The 18,847-nt window shown below is 42.8% G+C and overlaps 1 protein-coding gene across 1 annotated transcript in view; it reads left to right on the forward strand.

The window, feature by feature from the left end:
* Positions 1–15,906, forward strand: part of pip4p1a (phosphatidylinositol-4,5-bisphosphate 4-phosphatase 1a) — an 18,773-nt gene extending 2,867 nt beyond the window's left edge. Inside the window, exons 2-7 of the mRNA XM_019264889.2 lie at positions 1,068–1,261; positions 3,951–4,057; positions 5,932–6,037; positions 8,329–8,381; positions 9,216–9,306; positions 13,057–15,906. Of these exons, the coding sequence (XP_019120434.1) occupies positions 1,068–1,261; positions 3,951–4,057; positions 5,932–6,037; positions 8,329–8,381; positions 9,216–9,306; positions 13,057–13,200 (695 nt within the window). The 3' untranslated portion in view covers positions 13,201–15,906. The remainder of the gene's footprint in view (positions 1–1,067; positions 1,262–3,950; positions 4,058–5,931; positions 6,038–8,328; positions 8,382–9,215; positions 9,307–13,056) is intronic.
* Positions 15,907–18,847: the final 2,941 nt, after the last annotated feature.

An 18,847-nucleotide genomic window follows, 5' to 3' on the forward strand; every position in this document is an offset into this window, starting at 1 on the left:
GGTTTTTTGTTCACAATACGATTTTTTTTTTTTTAATCAAAATGAGCTACAGACAAATTATGACCAAATAAAATCTTTTTATTTGTAGGAAAAAAATCTTAGGTGCTTTCTTTGCAGAAACTCTCAAACAGTTTGTGTTCTCTTATAAAATAAAAGTGCAGCTTACATCTTAAACAACAAAATGCATGAAAAATATCTGCAGTCTCACAAGTAAACTGGTGTAATGTGCAGTTTTTGCTCTCGAGGTGGCGTAACGCTACTTTGGCGGTGAATATGCTGCTGCATGTTGCCGCTATATGTCAGTGGTCTCTTGCAATATTTACATTCTGTTTTTGGTTTTGTCTGTCCATTTCTCACCGGTTGTATTTGTGTATATAGGGAATCCAAAAATGATTTAAAGCTGCTCGGTGCATCCTCTATTTCAAAGCTACTTTCTACAGTCGCCACGTCTTCCCTCGTTCTGTGCTCCGACGTCTGACGTTGAACAAATGAATCACCAACCATGACTTTTTTTTTTAAGATAACGTAACCTATTTCTAATTTTAAGAAAAAGAAGAAAAAGAACATATTACACATTCTACTTCTCGCATTCGCGAAGAATCACATCTCATTTTTTCTGTCAACCGGTTCGAACCGTAACGCATTTGTACCGATTAATCGTGTCACGATGCATCGTTACATCCCTACTCCTGATTATGTTTTGCTCACATAACCAGCTCTAAACACGAATTATTCATCCTGCCTGCTTGAAATCTAGAGCGGGTAGTACTATATATTGCATCCGCACTGTCGCTGATAAATAGACTCTTATTTGTTGAACCTAACCCTGCTTCGCATTCCAGGAGAGTTTTTCTTCTAAAGCTCCTTTCAGTTGAACTCGAGACCAAATCTTATTATCTTGTTATTCGTAACGTAAGAGGTTACTCGCCATGGGAATTGAGGGATTTTTTTTCCCCTCCCTCCCCCAGTCACGTACGCAACTGTGTTCCCTCAGCTATCTATTCATTTGCCACAGGTTGTACTACTTTTTTTGTATTCACTGTTCTTCTCTTCCTCCCCTTGTGCAGGCTTCCCTCCGTTCCCCAGTCCAACTCAGCCCTCTGTGCTCCTAGGGGAGGACCCGCCGCCGTACTCCCCTCTCACCTCCCCGGAGAGCGGCAGCGCCCCTGTGATCAGCTGCAGGGTGTGTCAGAGCCTGATCTCTGTGGAGGGAAAGATCCACCAGCATGTGGTGAAGTGCGGGGTTTGCAATGAAGCTACGGTAGGTTTCTGGAGGAATCTGTATTGTTTATATAGTGTATGCAGTTGCCTCACACACATGCACAAATTCTTGCCCAGTATCCTCTTTCCCCTCTAGTGGTGTCTACCCACAGAGAAGTTCTAGTTTTATTTGAAGCAGGTTTTGTTTCCGCCTCCACCTCAACACAGTGATGTAATTCTGTTTTGGGAATGCCACAGGATCATCATGACTCTGGATAATCCACAGAGAACACTGAGGTCGCTAATAGTCCCTATAATCCCATGAAAATGTTCGTCAGTAGAAAGTACTTACAGTGACACTTCTGCTGCTGTTTTTGCTTTTTTAAATATGCGGATCCAACTCTTGGAAAACTGTAGCCCAATGTCACGCTGCGTTCGCCGAACAGACGGGTCAGCCCTCCACAGAAATGTTTCTAAAACTGAGCACTGTCCTGCTCGAGTTCATGGACTAAATCTGTCTGAATGTGACCTAACAGGAGTTATTGGGTTCATCTAAAACTTGGCACGAACATTACATATTTAATCTTAAATGGTATTTAAGTCCAGTCACAGTCACGTGACATTTTTTTAAGTAATCTCTTTGCGGCTCCATCTGTTAGACAAGAAATAGACTGAAAGAACTTGTCTGATTTATTTATACCAGTGGTCAATAAATCGGATTATGATTTACTCATGCCATAAAACTGAATAATAATTCATCATGACGGGTCGCATGCTGTAAATAGGCCACCTGTAAGTTCACATAACTTGTTTATCGTCTAAAGTCGAAGTGCCAGAATTCCTGACCAAGCCTCAGTGACATGCGAACAGAAAATCAGGAGGAAAAAGTTCCATAAAGTTCCCCAGAAACAAACAAACAACACCCGAAGGTAGTAGATGGAGCCTGCTTGTCATCTTAACAATGCTCTCGTTATGTTTCCGTTGTAATTATACAGGTGTCACAGTTCATTTGACAGTGACACGCTGCTGTTTTGCATTTGCTGCCTCTAACTAAAGATGCATCGTTACTGGTCAGGTGTGGCGAGATGGAAAAAAAAATAACCAGACGCATTTCTGCATAGCTGATTAATGAAAAGTTTTCACTCATTTGAAGATAAATATAGTTATCACGCTTTAATTATCTGTTTTGAGGAAACGGGCCCTGCGGAGAGAAAGGATGGAAACAATCGTCTGAGGATAATGCAGCATGTAATTTCAACAAGCATCACTGTCACATTCACAGGTTGAAGAGGGCGGATCCATGAGCGTGCATCACTGGCTGCGCGGAGCGGCGTACAGATGGAAGAGAAAAATGAAACATTCCCAGATGTCCTAAGTGGCAGTATGAGCAATTTACAGACGGAGCGAACATATGCACACATGGAGAAATATGCCCAGATTGTTGGCTCCAACCTTTATAAGATGAGGTTGCATTTAGAGGGAAATTAGTCAGGATGTGCGAACATGCATCGGCAGAAATCACAGACATGTGGCTCAAAGCCAAATGTTTGTACAGGAAGCAATTTTTTTATTTGCTAGGTTTGATCTAGAGGGTCTTTAGTCGTGTTAATGGGGCATTCTTCTCCCCTCCGTTGTTAATTAGAGCTGATAAATTAGTCGACATGAACAGTTTCGTCTAATCCAGGCTCTGGTTTGACAGCTGAGGTGGGCTGACAGTTGATACAAGTAAACAATATAAACGGTTATTTCACTGTCACAGATTTATGTCGCAAAAAAAAAACATATCTTTTATTGCAGTTGATGGTTATAATCAAGAGACGCAGCGGCGGCAGCAGCGGAAGCGATGATTATATATTGAGATGTCAGATCGGAAGTTGCACGACTTCTTTAATCACAGAGAACAGCACACGTTTATTTTCTTTGGATTAATAGATTACACAGCTGAGTTCTCTGAATCAGAACGACAGCAGGATTTATCGTTGTGTTCCACTGCATTTAAAGTAATATAAACATTAAGGCCGGCACGTCTCTATACGACAGTTTTAATGGCTAAAGGTGACTGAAATTAGCCGCTTCACCGTGCAATGATTGCTCATGATATCAGTAGTCACTCCCTGTCATTACCTCTCTCGTGACTCCCACAGCTCATATGAGTGAAATTGATAACGGAGCAGGGAACTCGCAGAGCTCGGGCCTGATCTGGTTAGTCAAAATTTAATGATGCAGCGTAGACGCAGGACAGACGGCACGATGTTCTATTAAGCCCAGAGCAAGGTGTGTGATTCGTGTCTGTACGATTAAAGTCTCCACTCGCTGCGTGTGCTCAAACAACGTCCTTGACGGCTGATTTCTAGCCTGCGGTACTGAGAGATGATACAAAACGGGCCGCACCAACAGAACATATCATACAGGGTTTACTTCACATATCAAGACAGATATGTAGAGGTAAATACAGCACATGTACCGGTAGAAAGGTGTTACCGACGTGTGTTTTTAATTACAAACACTGAGCACTAGATGCTCGAGTCTTCATTCATCTGTAAATATGACAAACTAATTGTATAATTACGTCTGTTGTGTCATTTCAACAGCAACAAGCAGCTCCAACTTTTAGGCGCCTCTCTGTCACACACTACTGGTTAATTCTCACTCCTTCAAGAATAATTGGCTCGTTATCTTCTCGTACCCTAATGCGTTGTTCTCCTGTCGTCTTATCTCTTCCTCCTGCGTGTCTCTGTCTCCCTCTGCAGCCCATTAAGAACGCCCCAGCAGGGAAGAAGTACGTCCGCTGCCCCTGCAACTGCCTGCTCATCTGCAAAGTCACCTCCCAGAGGATCGCCTGTCCCCGGCCATATTGGTGAGACGTTCTTTCCAAATGTGTGCATGTATGCACGCACACACACACACACACACACACCGCTGTGAAGTACAACCAAGAGCGAATTGAAGCAGAGGAAACAAGGTGCAGCGGGAGCAGCAGTCCCTCAATTAAGGTGGCGCTCCCAGCGCAGTTTACATGCAGCGCTCAGCGAGCTGGATGAGGAAATAACAGCCTCATTAGAAAGAGCAGCATCATGCGTTTTCACTTTAGCACATTGTCCACGCTACGAGCAGTATTCAGTATGTGTCGTGTGTCGTGCCGGGCCAGATTTCGTTCAGGAATTATGGGAGGATTATGTCGAAAGTTTCATTTTAAATCGAAATCGGCTTCTTTAATTATGCACCAACTTCCTGCAGAGCAGCTGCTAACCAAACGCACAGTCGGTAGATTCATTCATATATTATCACACAGCACACTAGGCTCTTCCATGAGTTATAGTAAACGTCTCCCGTGTGCTGCTTTTTTTAATTTTTTCAGGTGCATGAAGAAAACATTACCGGCTTGCTGAAAGTTCAAACACATTTAAGGAGGAAGGAAAAGTTTGAGTCGGCCTCTATCAGGAAATTAGCTGAACAAAAAAAAAACTCTTTTTACAAGTTAACAGATGCCAAAGTGTTGTTTTTAAAAAAAAAAGCACAGGGCTGATGTCAGTCACTGAAAATGTGCAACACTGGCAGCTCATCTGAACATCATGCTGCTGCATCCTGGTGTAATTTGGAAGACGGATACAATTCCTTGTTTATGCCCGAGGCGTAAAATGTGCAAGGGAAACATTTTTAGCCATTTCTTTATTTATTTATTTTTTTTTTTTGGGAAGGGGTGTTAATTCTTTAATTCTCTGCTGCGATGTAAACGTGTGTAATTTTAAACACTGCATCACAGTCTCTTGTCATAAAGATCCGTCCGCCTCAAAGCAGATCACAAGGTAAGACTGGAGGTTAAATGAGTGCATGTTTAGATATTTTTCAAACCAAATGAAGTCTTCTGATATCTTTTAAAGAATATTCCACAAATTGCTGCGACGTTATTTGAATCCCAGTTCCCAGAATGAGTCTCAGTTTGAACCTAAATTGAAAATATTGTCTTTGCACTGTGAGTTTTGTGTCACCGATGCTGACATTTGCAGACTTTCATAGTCGACTTGTTTCTGCTGTGACAGATTTCTGCTTTTATTACAGTTGACCAAAGGTTGTTGCCTGAAATCAGGCAAAAATTGCCAAGTCATTACACTCCATTTCCATCTTCAGTCTTGACATTTTTTATGATTTTCTTGAGCCCATGTATCCGCCTGAATGTAATGCCGTGTCACCTCCACGCCCGGTGCTCATTGGATCGATACGTTTGACGTAGAAACTGTTCTTTCATGTCACGATGCCAGACCTGAATCAGTCATCTGATAGGGGTGGGCGGACGCAAAGGTCTAGCCCCTGTCAACAAAGGTCACCCGTTTAGTTTAAGTGATGCCAAAGGTTGTTTATATTCCCAGCAGGCCACCGTTCCTGCATTAAATTGCTGTGGAGAGTTTACCTCCGCTGTCACTGCTTTGCATTCAAACCAGACATGCTGACTAAACCAGACACATCCCTGCTCTGCTGTCTAATCAGTGATTCTCAGCTACCGTAGTTTGTCTGGGGAAGTCAGTTGTGGAGAAGCACTGTTAGCGGTAATAGCAGGATTGACTGCTGATGAATCCCAGGAAGGGAAACTGTCTCTAGCCTTTCCACGCTGTCAGAAAGAAACGCCTGCTGCTCACAGTCTCAGGCAATCATTATTAACTCGCACTTACACTGAATAATGTATTAAATCATTTGCGGTGTCAATGTTGTCTTTGTGTGTCTTTCTCTCTGCAGTAAGAGGATAATTAATCTTGGTCCAGTCCATCCTGGTCCGGCCAGTCCCGACCCCCAGCCAGCCGGAGCCCGAGTCTCCTGTGGACACTGCAGCAACACTTTCCTGGTACAAAGAAAAAAAACATTAACTCAACTTAAACGAAGGGTTTTTTCATTCATGTGACCAGCAGCACGTCTGAAGCTCACGAGTTCACACATTGTATCTCGTTTGTTGGATCCATACAGAAATCGAAGCCTAAAAATGACGCTGGGTTTGATGCCAGAGTTTTTCCCTGCAGCGGCTTCCTGAAGTTTCTGGCTGGCCAAGAAATAGTCTGGCACATAATGAAACCTATACAATCACACTATGTGGTTTTTACAAAGACTGCTTTTAATCTTCTTAATTAACACCTGGCAAAAAGACAGTTGAAACAAAACCAAACTGTTGAACAATTGGTCAAAAACAAAAAGTTCATTCTTGACCTGTTGGTACATAAAACGACCACTGACAGTAGGTAAGTGTAAGTAGGCGACCAGGATTCTGATTTCTGTTTCTAGTCAGAGCAGAATTGACTAATCATGTTTCAAAGAGCATTGGTTGCAGCAGTCCGTGTGGCCGAAATGCATCTCGTGACCCATCGGCTATCGTTTGTGGTGTGATGTATCAAGTTTCTAATCAGCCTGGAGGGGAAGTCTTGGCCTGGATATCCGTTAGAGTGACAACACCTGAGCCAGTTCAAGCTCCAGTTAATTTCTTCTTTACCTTCCCTCTTTGAGATTTGAGTCTCACACTGATGCCATTTGTAGGTGTTATTTAAAAATCCATTATGTGATTGCCCTTATCAGCGTCTATGACGGATCTGTAGGAAATGCAGCATCAGTACAACCGCCGTTTATTAAGTCTCTGGCTCGGGTTCCCACGTCTCGGCTACCTCTGATCGACACGTGTCTGAAAAAAGACACAACCATTAAGATCGCCATCACTATAGAGAGCCAAGATTCAATAAAGATGTATGTGAAGAGGTGACGCATTGCTTTTCAAAACGGCCGCAGATTAAACCTGCTGTGGCATTTTGGAGGTAATCTTTTATTATTTGTAGCAGAAATATGTCGTGACAGCTTCAGCCGGCCTGCGAAAGTTTGTCTCGTGAAATGTGGCACAGGCAGAAAAGTGAATTATTGAAAAGTCAAAACGCCTCAGCACCAGGCCACGGAAATGTTGAGTTACCGGTGTAGATCAATAAACCCTATCAACCCTCTGCTGATATATTCAGACCTTTTTGTGCAAAAGGGGAATTGAAGGTTTAACTTACTGCTTTTTTAACAATGTGCAGGACAGGTAAATATATTTTGGATATGTGGAGAAAGAGAGGAGGGCGGCAGAGTCATAGAAAGAGAAGAATAGAGTTATAAAAAGAGGTTAGATGGATGTTTCAGCGTATTCAGCGTTCGGCCGGACGTTTCCTTCCTGCTTAAAGACAGGATGGCTGAAGGAAAGTACAAATCTGTGCCCTGGGTGGCGTCGCGGCGATCAAGAACAAGAAGAATGTAGAGCGTAACGTTTTGGAGGGAATAAACGCCCTCATTCCGAGAGGAGACTATTATTCTTTCTCATTTTTTTTTGGACACCGTGCGGCGAGAACTCGGACGCTTTTGTTGAATTGGGTAAAATATGTCATCAATCCGCGAAGCAGTGAGCGCATTTAAACCCATGATCCAATTTTTAAAGAGCATCTGTAATTGGACGAGGAATCCATCATTAAGTTGTCTTGCAGTCAGAGCGCTCGCATAGCATTTAATCAACAGAAAAATGTGTCCACAGCTGATTATTGAAGTCGTTCATCAAGCCAAAAACGGCAAACAATCGCCGCTTTTCTCCGTCTTCCATCATCGCGAGTTGAATGTGTTTGAATTTTAGAGTGTTGAAAGCAGATTGAGTCATCACTTTGAGCTCAGATTAATTCTCTTTAAAGTAAAAAAAAAAAGGTTTCCCATGACACTCTCTCTATTAGTCAGTTGTTCTAGTGCAATATCCATGTTTGATCTCTACTCCTCATACAAAGCCCTTCACATCTCCTCCATTAGTCACTCCAACGCCTCCGATCAGGTCACTAATATAAAAAACCTCGTGGCCGGGACAAGCGCACCAAATAAATCTCTAATTCCAAATGCGGTGAAGGACTTTGAACACCTTCACAAATGTGCACTTTTACCCAGAGACAAGGTTACATTTCCTTCGGCTAGAAAAGTCTGAAATGGAGGGCACGGAAAATATGTTTTGCTCTTCCAATGTAGGTCAGTTCTAATTACAGTTAACGTGATGCTGCTGCTTACAAGTTAAGTGATTATTTGACAGAGAGGCATGTTGTTTGTTGGCCGAAAGCTGAAGGTCACACTTCTTTCTCTTCTTAATTCCAGTGGACAGAGTTCACAGACCGAACGCTGGCCAGGTGCCCACACTGCAGGAAAGTGTAAGTAGCTGTAAAGCAATTCGTGCATTACATCACCTCCCTCCTCACGTCGTACATTTGCATCCTCGGGCTTCCAGCTGCAGCTTTTTTACTCAAAGAGCTCAAAGAATGAGCGAGTAGTGGCTTCAGGGTCTTTCCCAACATCACACACACACGCACCTTTTTTATTTTTTACTTTGTAGACTGAACCTGTCAAATCCTGTTTGTGTGACTTTGTCTCTGACCTCAAACGCTGGAACACATTTTCCTCACCAGTGTTTACATGTGTCTTATAACATCACGGCTTTTCTGATCTGTGAGATTTAGGACCTTGAGAAGCTTACGGAGATAGTCATGTAGGGATGTGGTCAGCAGCAACGTCCAGGGAAAATCCTGACATAGCAAGCAAAGTTCACAGGACAAGCATAACCAAGCCGACCTGCAGCTTTCTGCACATTTTCTGCATTGTTTTACCTCCCAAGATGCTAAAAAAGAGCTGTACCGCTTATTTTATGCAATACTCAGGTGTGCCACGACCATCTTTGTGAACAGCTGTAGTCCTCAGACTTGTTTATCAAATCTAAAATTGAACCTGGACAGGTGCTGCTTGATGTTGAATTCCTGCAGGTGTGTCTTCATCATCATCAGCGTTTACTTCAGCTCTGCACTTCATAAACCCGCCGATGTATACAAAGTACAATTCTCATTGATCCTGGAGTAATTATTGTTTTTTGCTGCTGCTTCAGTTTCAGGGTCCAAAGCCCAGACTTTCTGCTGTGACACAGAACAACACAGGGTGGTACCATTGTGTTTTACCTCATTTAATTCTGTCTGTGTCTCCTGTTGGTCTTGCAGCTCCTCCATCGGTCAGAGGTATCCCCGGAGGCGAAGCTTGTGGTGTTTTCTACTCTGCTTGCTATTCAGCATCTCCACCGCCGGGCTGATGGTGAGCGGACGCCTTACAAACATCTCCGAGATAGAAACCTCTTCCTCAGTCTGTCCTCCCCCTTTTTTTTAGTTTATTATGTGAAAACTTCACAACAGCAGATAAAACAAAGGCAGTAAGAAGAAGAAGAAGAAGAAGCGCCACGATACAATCTCTGCTTTTGTTGTCGCTTGTTTAACATGGAGGGTGTGTACCTCACAGCCGGTTTTCCAGACACTGTGTGACAGGCCTCTATTTGTCAGCAAGATATAGCACAAACACAAACACAGGCTCGTTTAACTGTAAGCAGCGTTCTGCCTTTTAACACCTACTGAGCAGCCGAACACGTTATGTAACTCTCAGCTAATTTTATGTTGGCTCACAGTGCTTTTGTTGCCGTCATTTAAATGGTTAAAATAAGAGCGAATCAGCAGAATAATCTCCCGATTATAGATGAATCCTATAAGAAATAAAAGTCTAGAAATAAACGTGGACACACAGAGAGAAGATATTTGGCACATTCTGCTTTACAAACAGCAGAGGGTGCACGATGAACACGAAACGCCGCCCTGCAGTAAATCCACACTGAACACGGGATGCATACGTGCCTGCCAGCATGGAGAGCAGTAAGCAATGTGCACACACGGTAAATAATCCGTATTGACGCTGGCGTTGCATTACGCCGCCGCAGAGGCAATAAATGTCACGATATGAGATCGGGTTGTTTCGTTCTAAGAATGGCACAGGAGCACACGTTCTGACAGTTTAATCTCTACGCCGCGTCAATAAACTTTATCTGCAACAAACTTCGTTTCCAGGCTGCGTTTCATTAAAGAAGCAAGCGGTTTGAACAACGCTCGGAGGTGGCAGCTGTTTTGGAGCTGTGCTGTGTCCCCCAAACTCAGCAGCACGTCTAAGAGAAAGGCAGTTAATTTGTTAAAAGGGTAGACCAGCTGCACGAGGTGCTCATCCACAGTCACTATATCAACCTCCAGCAGACAGTCGGTGCTCCTGCAGTTTGGGGGGAGCAGAGTCCCAGCACGGAAGTGAGCGATGTACTGCTTTGGACAAGGTCAGCAACAAAATGTATTTTAGTCACCTTTTAAAAAAATCAATATCAGTCCAAGCGTATGCTATATTTAGAATATTTTCACAGCTTCACCTCGGCGGCAGACAGCCCTCCTCGATGGAGGCTGAAGTGTTTGTTTCCGCCGGCCAAGTGGATGTTCAGATTCTACCAGCCACTCAGTATATTACAGTTATTGTGTTTTTCTTTTTTGGCTGGTGAGTGACGCAGATCTACCAAACCAGCCTGTGTCTGGAGCTCATTTTTCTTTTTATACCCTGATTTTATATCATTTGTTCACCACCGGACGTCCTTGATTTTAAAAACTCTAATTTTACCTCACAGGGCAGCAAGTTTCTGCTCCACCACTGTTCGTTTGTGTTGTTGCGTGACGTCCGTGCTTCATCATGTTATGGTTAGTCCAGCAGTCACTACTAGGGATGGGAATTGATAAGAATGATACGATTCGATTCTTTATCGATTCTGCTTAACGATTCGATTCTTTATCGATTCTGCTTAACGATTCGATTCTGCTTAACGATTCGATTCTTTATCGATTCTGCTTAACGATTCAATTCTTTATCGATTCTGCTTAACGATTCGATTCTTTATCGATTCTCATTTGGGGGGAAAAAGGAGAACAAACAGTTTGATCAGCATCAACTTTGTTTAGTTAGAAGTATCACGACCGTACAAAACCAACAGCGAGGTCAAAAGAGGCCCACAGCCTAGATAATAGTAACGATGTGTAACTGTGGCAAGAAGCACATGGCACTAACATGGTAGTCAGTGTGTTACTTACCAGAGTTACCTTCCGTAGTAACCGCAGAGGTGGTCATAGCCTGGCTGCTGCCGCTGCTGCGAGGTTGAGATTCATCTCCAGTCCGAAGCGTGTCAAAAACATGACATCTCCACTTTGCAATGATTGCAAGTCGCCCTGTTGCCGTCTGTTTTGGTAAAATGCAGCCAAACTTTGGAGCGTTCGAACCGAGTGGGTGCCATTGTTTACTACTGATTGCACTGCACGTGTCAAACTTGCGTAAGTTACGTGACGTAATTAGTCGTGCTTGCTGGAATCGAGCGTGACGTAATTCATGGTTTCTGGAGTTGATAAGAGAATCGTTAGATAAACTGAAACACATCCCATCCCAAGTCACGACAAGGTGAAACTATGATATTTATCAGTGACGTCTGGTGACTTTAAAGAGTGAAATAACTGATGGTAAACTGGTGAAAGTACAGGCCGCTCAGTTTCCCCGCTCGTGACAGGCTTACCTGACTCGACGTGGTGCAGACTGTGGCCATCTCACGCCTCGGTTACCGTAACGCCCTCCTGACGGGCCTCCCAGCCTGCACAGTCAAACCATTTCAGAGGATCCAGAACGCGGCGCCTGGTTTTTTAATCAACCCAAAAGGTCACACGTTGCCCCGCTGCTCATCGAGCTGCACTGGCTACCTGTAGCAGCCCACATTAAATTCAAATGATTAATGCTTGCCTACAAAGTAGTCACCCTCATACGGACATATGTCGCCTCCTCCGATAAACAACGCCTATCCAAACTCGTCTCGTCTGTTGTTCCCCGTTGGTGGAACGTCCTACCAGATCAAAAACCTCCTGAAGACCTCCAGCTCCTCTCCAACACTACCAACAACTGTACATGATAAATCTGTCCCCCTCTACAACTGTCACAGTACTCACTGCTGCACTAACATCTCTGTGTACACACTGTCTATGGATAAATACCTCATACAACTCCACTTCAAATAACCTAAAATGAACTCTTTAAAGATCCAGAGAGCAGCTTGAATTATTCAAACTTAACTGATCATTACAGAAGAAGGAAGAAATGAATAGAAGGCTGAGTTATATGTTTCATTTTAAGCATATTTGATGTTTTTTTAACGTACACAAAACCAGAGATAAACATGCTTAATGCTTTATTCTAGACAACATGAATCCTCAGCCTGAGCTTGTGTCATCCAGAGATCTCTGGGTGTCAAAACAGGAACAAATATTACTCATTAAAGGAATTTATGACATTCCTGAGAGCGATAAAATATATATACGAAACAATTCTCCCTTAATCGAGTTTCATCATTTCTTTGGACTTTTTATACCCATATTATCCTTGCTGTACCGCTGTGACTTTGAAACAGGAACTCACATTCCCATATCCTCCGAAAAAATATAATCCACTTCCATATTCTCCCTGTGGCTTCTCTCAAAGTCACTTTTGCCATCTTCATTAAATAATTTTCTTCTCAGCAGCTGCACACTTGATGGCAAAGCCATTTTCTCCCTTAGCCCCTCAGTCATCGAACATCTTGTTCACACAAAAAAAACACGTGTGCACGCGTCTCAGACGGTAAAATTCAGTCAGCGCGTCGTGGCCCGGCTCAGGTGGATTCATCATCAGTCTATGGATCCATAAAATACACTCACAGGAGATGTCATATAAAAACAGGCCGGCTCATGTTTTAACTGGGCGCTTGGCGGTTCGTGACGGGATAAAAACGGGTCACGTAATAAATTCACAGAACTTTTTCGAGCCTAATTGTAGCTTTAGCTCTCTGATTCTTTGCATTCAGCCTGATTGGACCCCGAGCTGGCTCATTATAATCAACATGACGCACTCGAGATGTGTAATTCTCTTTTTTAAAAAGCAACATCTGATTTCTTTATTTCTCTCTCTCTCTCTCTTCAGGCTGGAACGTGGGCGAAGGCTCAGACCTACCAGGGGATCTACGCCTCGTGGGCCGTGCTGCTGCTCCTGGTTCTCGTCACCCTGGCTCGGGCTTTCTACTGGGCCTGCATGAGGGTCAGCCAGCCCCTCCAGAACTTCACATAAAAAAAAAACATGCCGCAACCCCATTCCCCGCCACCCCCACCCCTCCAAAAAAAACCCACCAAGCAGGAGGAAAGATGGCTTTAAAGAAAAAAGAAAAAAAAAACAGAATATTTATTTAAATCCAGAAAGAAAACCTTCTCCTCCTCCTCATTCCCTTTTAGTCAAGTGTGTTTCTAAAACTGGATGGCGGTGGCTGCGACTGCTATATATCTATCGGTAATTATGATGACGCGTATAGCCTAATGTACTGTTTATCTGTTCTAATCTCGTGGCCAGTGTGGGGTTCATTTTAACATAACGAGTTCTCTTCTTCTCTTTCTCCCCGCGCTGTTTCTACATTTTTGGATTTAGTCTGTGGCACATCTGAGACGAGGGCTTAAAGACGAAGTCTTAGACGTGAACGTTGCCCTTGTTTTTTTTCCTCTCTCTCTCCTCCTTCAATCCTAATTTGACATTAGGTTTAGTGTTCGAGCATTTAACAAAGAATCAAATTATTTTGTAAAAGCGGCGATGAAGTCAGATGAAGCTAACAAATCAATGCCAGTAGCAGATGATTGGCTGGAGGGGCCATCGGTCTCTCCCCCTTTTTCTTTTTTTTGTAAATCAAAAGATCAAGTAGGTGTTGAAATGTGTCTGAAAAATTGAATTCAGCAGTACGTGAAGGTAGACTGTGATGTTTCTGAACTCAATGTTTATGCTGAATTATCCCCTGGGACTGACTTTGATCCAAAGCAGCTTGAAAGCCTTAAAAGGAGGTGTGATAGATCCAACACACACACACACACACTTACACACACATACACATGAATGTGTACCGGCACACAACAAAAGGAGGGTGCTCTCTTTTTTTTAAGAGTTTCAGAAACCAGTTTGTCAAAGGCACCCCAGCCTCTGTCTTCAAAGACAGACGTTCTCTATACTGTCCTTATTTCAGTGAGGACGACGTAACGTCGATGCCGCTTTGCATTAAAGTATGGATATTTAGTTCTGGTCCCGCGGGAGAGTAACAACGCCTGCGGCTTCTTTCAAACTACAGTCGACAAGTTTACTTTTTTTAAACGTTTTATTATTTATTTTTTCCATTATGCGGAAATTCCTGTTGACACGAAAACAAGCAGAATGTGGCGTAATCCTCCCAGTTTTAAGAGACGGGTTCAGCGTTATCGCACAAATCTTCTGCGTTAACCTCGGTTTGACCTCTACCTGACTCATCACGACCAAATTTTACCACGCGCCACGGACTCTGCGACCAGTCAGACAGAGAAACGAGAGAATCCGGTCGATTTTTCAAAATAAAACACCCATAAAATGACCAAATCTGAGTGAGTCAGGTAGTCTGAGGTGCTTTGTTGTGGCCGTGACATGACCGAGTCGTGCCCGGTGGGATATCGTCTTTATACTCAGAAAGCCCTGCGAGGGTAAAGTAGTTTTGGAATTGCTTTCCGGTGTTGCTTGTGAATTTTCATTCATACAAACTACACTACAAGTTTGAATTTTCTGCGCTGCTTACGTTTTTTCTAGCTGAGCTTCAAGTCTGTGAACACAAACCTAAAAACGACCGGCTCTCCAGGCGTTTATAGCTCCTGATAACAGCCCCTCAAATTTCAGTGCGCCATGTCCCGTCGAGTCCATTTAGGGACCACTCACGGTGAAAATGTGTCACTGAAGACGGAGGCTGGTCCTGAGCTTTTTTTCTTACTGGTTGGTTCCAGATGGAGCGTTCACCTTTTGAAAGGCCAGTGGAGTCAGAAATGGTCAGTAACATTAATCCACACTACACTTTACATTCTCACTCCGTGTAAGCCCATAAACGACGTGTCTGTGGTTCTGAATGTGGTGACGTTTTCTTCTGTTTATGAATTCTGTATTTTTTTGTTTTGACTGTAAATATATTTGTCGTTTATGTGCAATGGAAGCGAATTATGTTGCACTCGGAGCTTAACACTACTGCTGTGACGTGTGATCGCTGCAGAACGTTTTTATGTTTGTTTTTAAGAAAGTTATTTTTGCAGAACTCTTCACCTGTTACATATTTAACGATCTGACGAGCTACTAACCTAATAAGCCTCCGGACACCCAGCCGTGTCCCAACTCTTAAACACATGGACACACTCGCACCGGCGGAACATTACGACTGAATAACATTCCCGAGCGATGGCATTTCATATCTCTGTCTCACACACACACACACCCAGCACCTTATACAGTAGTGAGAAACACTGCATACACCGAGTAAGATGAGACGAAGTTAGACAGAACTGAGGTCGCAAACAGTTCATGTGGTGTCATGTTATTTATTATAAACACGCTGCAAAGAAAAGGCCCCTTTAACGAATAAGTCATTCATCAAGTCCTAAAATCTTATTTGTCCAAAAAGTTTCTGATGGAGTGAGATTACTTCACTTTCCTCAAGACTGGACCAAGCTTTTCTTTTTTCTTTTTCAATCTGCCAGTTTCAAGTTATGGTCAGTGCGTTCATTTTTAAGACTCTGCTGGAGGAAAAAAAAAAAGATTGTAGGACGGGATTGGACAGACTTTAAGATGACATGACTTGTTTCAATAAGACCCTTTTATTGCAGTGGAGTGATCATGTTTTATCCATGACTGCAAAAGAAATCAATCATGTTAATGCCAATAATCAAGATCTGGCTGATGCTCTTTTAAGAGTTTGTTTACACACAAATAAAGACATGATGATGTACAAAACAGAGACGAGTGATTTTTTTATATTTACCGACATGCAGGATGTGTTGAAGTAGAGGAAATATTAACGGTAAAATTCTGTGCTGAAGCATTTTGAAGATCTTGAAGGTCAGACTGTGAATCGTAAGTGTTTCAGGAGCTTGTTGTATTCAAGGTGGAGCATCTTCTTCTTCACTTTGTGTTCTGCTTTATTCCTGCTCCTGTTCCCGACCTTTTTTCTGTGATTTTCAGAATATACTTTCAAGCATTTATCTGTTTCAATGTTTTATTCATTAATCTTAGCTGACTTTAATCTGTTACTTTTAACAATCTTAACTATTTCAACTTCTCTGCTCGCTTCATATACTTTTCATGCAATCTAAGCTGCACCACATGGTATTATATGTTACTAACTGGATTATCTGAAGTTGGCGGTGTACTCCGTGCAACAAATATTGTTTTAAATCAAATTAATTACCCCTGATTCGTAAAAACTGATGTACACTATTCACCATCTTTCCACAGACCCCATAACACACCCAGCCATCATCTGTAATGATTTTCAGATATATCTGTTTTCATTTTTAAATGGGAACAAACAAAAACTGTAAATCGAGCAGGTTTGGAGATAATGGTGGTAACTAAAACCCACGGTTAAAGCTGCCATTGGAATAATTCCTTGTTATTAAAATAAGTAAAAATCAAACCATTCCTTCTTTTTGTTGAACCTTGAAGGACTCCAATTTTCAAACCACTTATTTGAAGCTTTGTGCTTCTCTTTAAAAACAAGCCAAATTGGTTTTATTCTTAGTAGCTCTCCCTTCTTTTTCCTACAAATGGTTGGAAAGAAACTCGTCTTTTTTTTCTCACACATCTTGGGGCCCCCGTCGTCCTCTTGAGTTTCATGCGGATATATTTTTTGCCTGGACACAAAGAGATGGAGGGATTAAGGACATCGAGAAACCTTTCAGAAACCACAGCTTCCCTGGAGAGCGGCATGAACCACGGAGGCTGAGAGACCAGAGAGTGGAGGTGAAGATGAGGGGAGAGAGAAAAAACTAAAAAAAAAACGAGGAGTGAGGAAGACAATTGGTGCCATAACCTTCTGGCATCAGCTCGCTTTCATTCTGTAACACAACAAACGCTCACATGGACTCACACTCCTGCTCCAGCTCCATTTTATTGACTTAATTTTTCATTCATATTACACAGCTTTTACCTCCTCGGGGGACGTCGCTGTCTCTCAGCCCTTTACTTTTGTTCTCTCTCTGCCATCTTGATAGTTTTCCCATGCGAGCTACTTGAGTGACAATTCAACTGATGTGGTACTCATAAGATGCTATGAGACACGAAGGAGGAAGAAAATCTTATTTGCTGTTATCTTTGTTGTCTTATTTGTGCCTTTCAGTCACCACCACATTCAGTTTGCCTGCTGATATACCTGCTCTGTACTGCAACATAAGATTTTCATGATTGCACACAGCGCTCTGATTAACCTTTTTGCTAATTGCCCTTTCGCTAACCCACCCACTGAGAATTAATTTTATAGCGGCGAGCCTTTTCAAAATGCAGCAAAGCAACAAATCCAGTGTTTGAATGGTAATGACTTTGCATCATCCACATTTGACAAAGCTCTTTTTTTATTTTACTTTGGATGCTATATGTGTTTCTGCTGCCAGAATCCAGAGAGCCTAATAAAGCAACAAAATATGAGGTTGGGCATCACTGACAGCATAAAGAATGGACAGCGTATTCGTGACCCATTCGGTGTCGGCTCAGAGTGTGGTGGTGGCTTTGGCCGCCATCGTGTTGGTGGTCCGGCCAACAAATCAGCCAAACCGGTCCAGTACCAGGCTGTATACATGTTTACTTCTGCTGTGAAGTTGGACATTTGAACATGGGGGCTTATGGAGACTGACATGTTCACACCAGTGATGCGCGGGTCCATGTGTGATTGACCCGCACCGACCGACGTTTTAAACTAACCCCGCCCGAACTCGGACCGCAGCAAATCATGAAATACTGTACCCAACCCGCTTCCTGACCCACATTTAAAAAGTAGTCTATACTTTCTCTACCTCCTGTAGAGCTCGTGGCATCTTCGTGCCAGTTATTTAGCCAATAAATTCTGTGTATTTCACAGAAAATTTTGTCTACTACATAAATTACAAAACTTTACTGGCCATCTTTATTTCAAACGACCCGACCGACCGTGACCCGAATATCATTAAAAATATTGTTTGGTGACTCATGACCACGGGCACCTGTTCAATTTGGATCAACCCGCGCATCACTGGTTCACGCGTACTTGATCCACATCTTTGCCCATTTTAACACTAGCTGGGAGGGGAAAAAAAGGCGGGACAGCCAACACGGTGGCGGCCAGAGCGACAGATTTGAGTTTCAAACGACTCTCCGGAAACCACCCCGATCCCCACCACCATCCCAAAATCATCCCAACACTTAACACTAAAGGACAAAGAACTGGACAGTTTTCAACATGGTGAGGAATGTGCAATACATCTCTATACAGTCATCCCTCACTATAACGTGGTTCACCTTTTGCGGGCTCGCTGTTTTGCAGATTTTTTTTGTGTAATTTTGCACGCATTTGTTTACAGCGTACTGTACAGTATGAATGTGCATTGTGTTCGGCATCCTGATTGGCTAAGGGAGTACTGTACAAAATGCGTGTAAAAAGTGTATAAAAGTGTGTTGTTAGGGGTTTTACGGCCTTAAAACATGTATAATAATTGTCAAAATAAAGCTGATTACTTTGCGGATTTCGTTTATTGCAGGTTTATTTTTAGAACGTATCCCCCGCGATAAACGAGGGACCACTGTACTGTATATTTCTGTATAACATGCACTAACTTTTTAATCCCCCTTTTATTTCACTATTATTTATCTAAAAGCAAGTGAATGTGTGTGTGAGTATGTGGAGTGCGTGCCGTTATAGTGAATA

The sequence above is a fragment of the Larimichthys crocea genome, chromosome II (genome assembly GCF_000972845.2).
Source record: "Larimichthys crocea isolate SSNF chromosome II, L_crocea_2.0, whole genome shotgun sequence".
NCBI classification, from domain to species: domain Eukaryota; kingdom Metazoa; phylum Chordata; class Actinopteri; family Sciaenidae; genus Larimichthys; species Larimichthys crocea.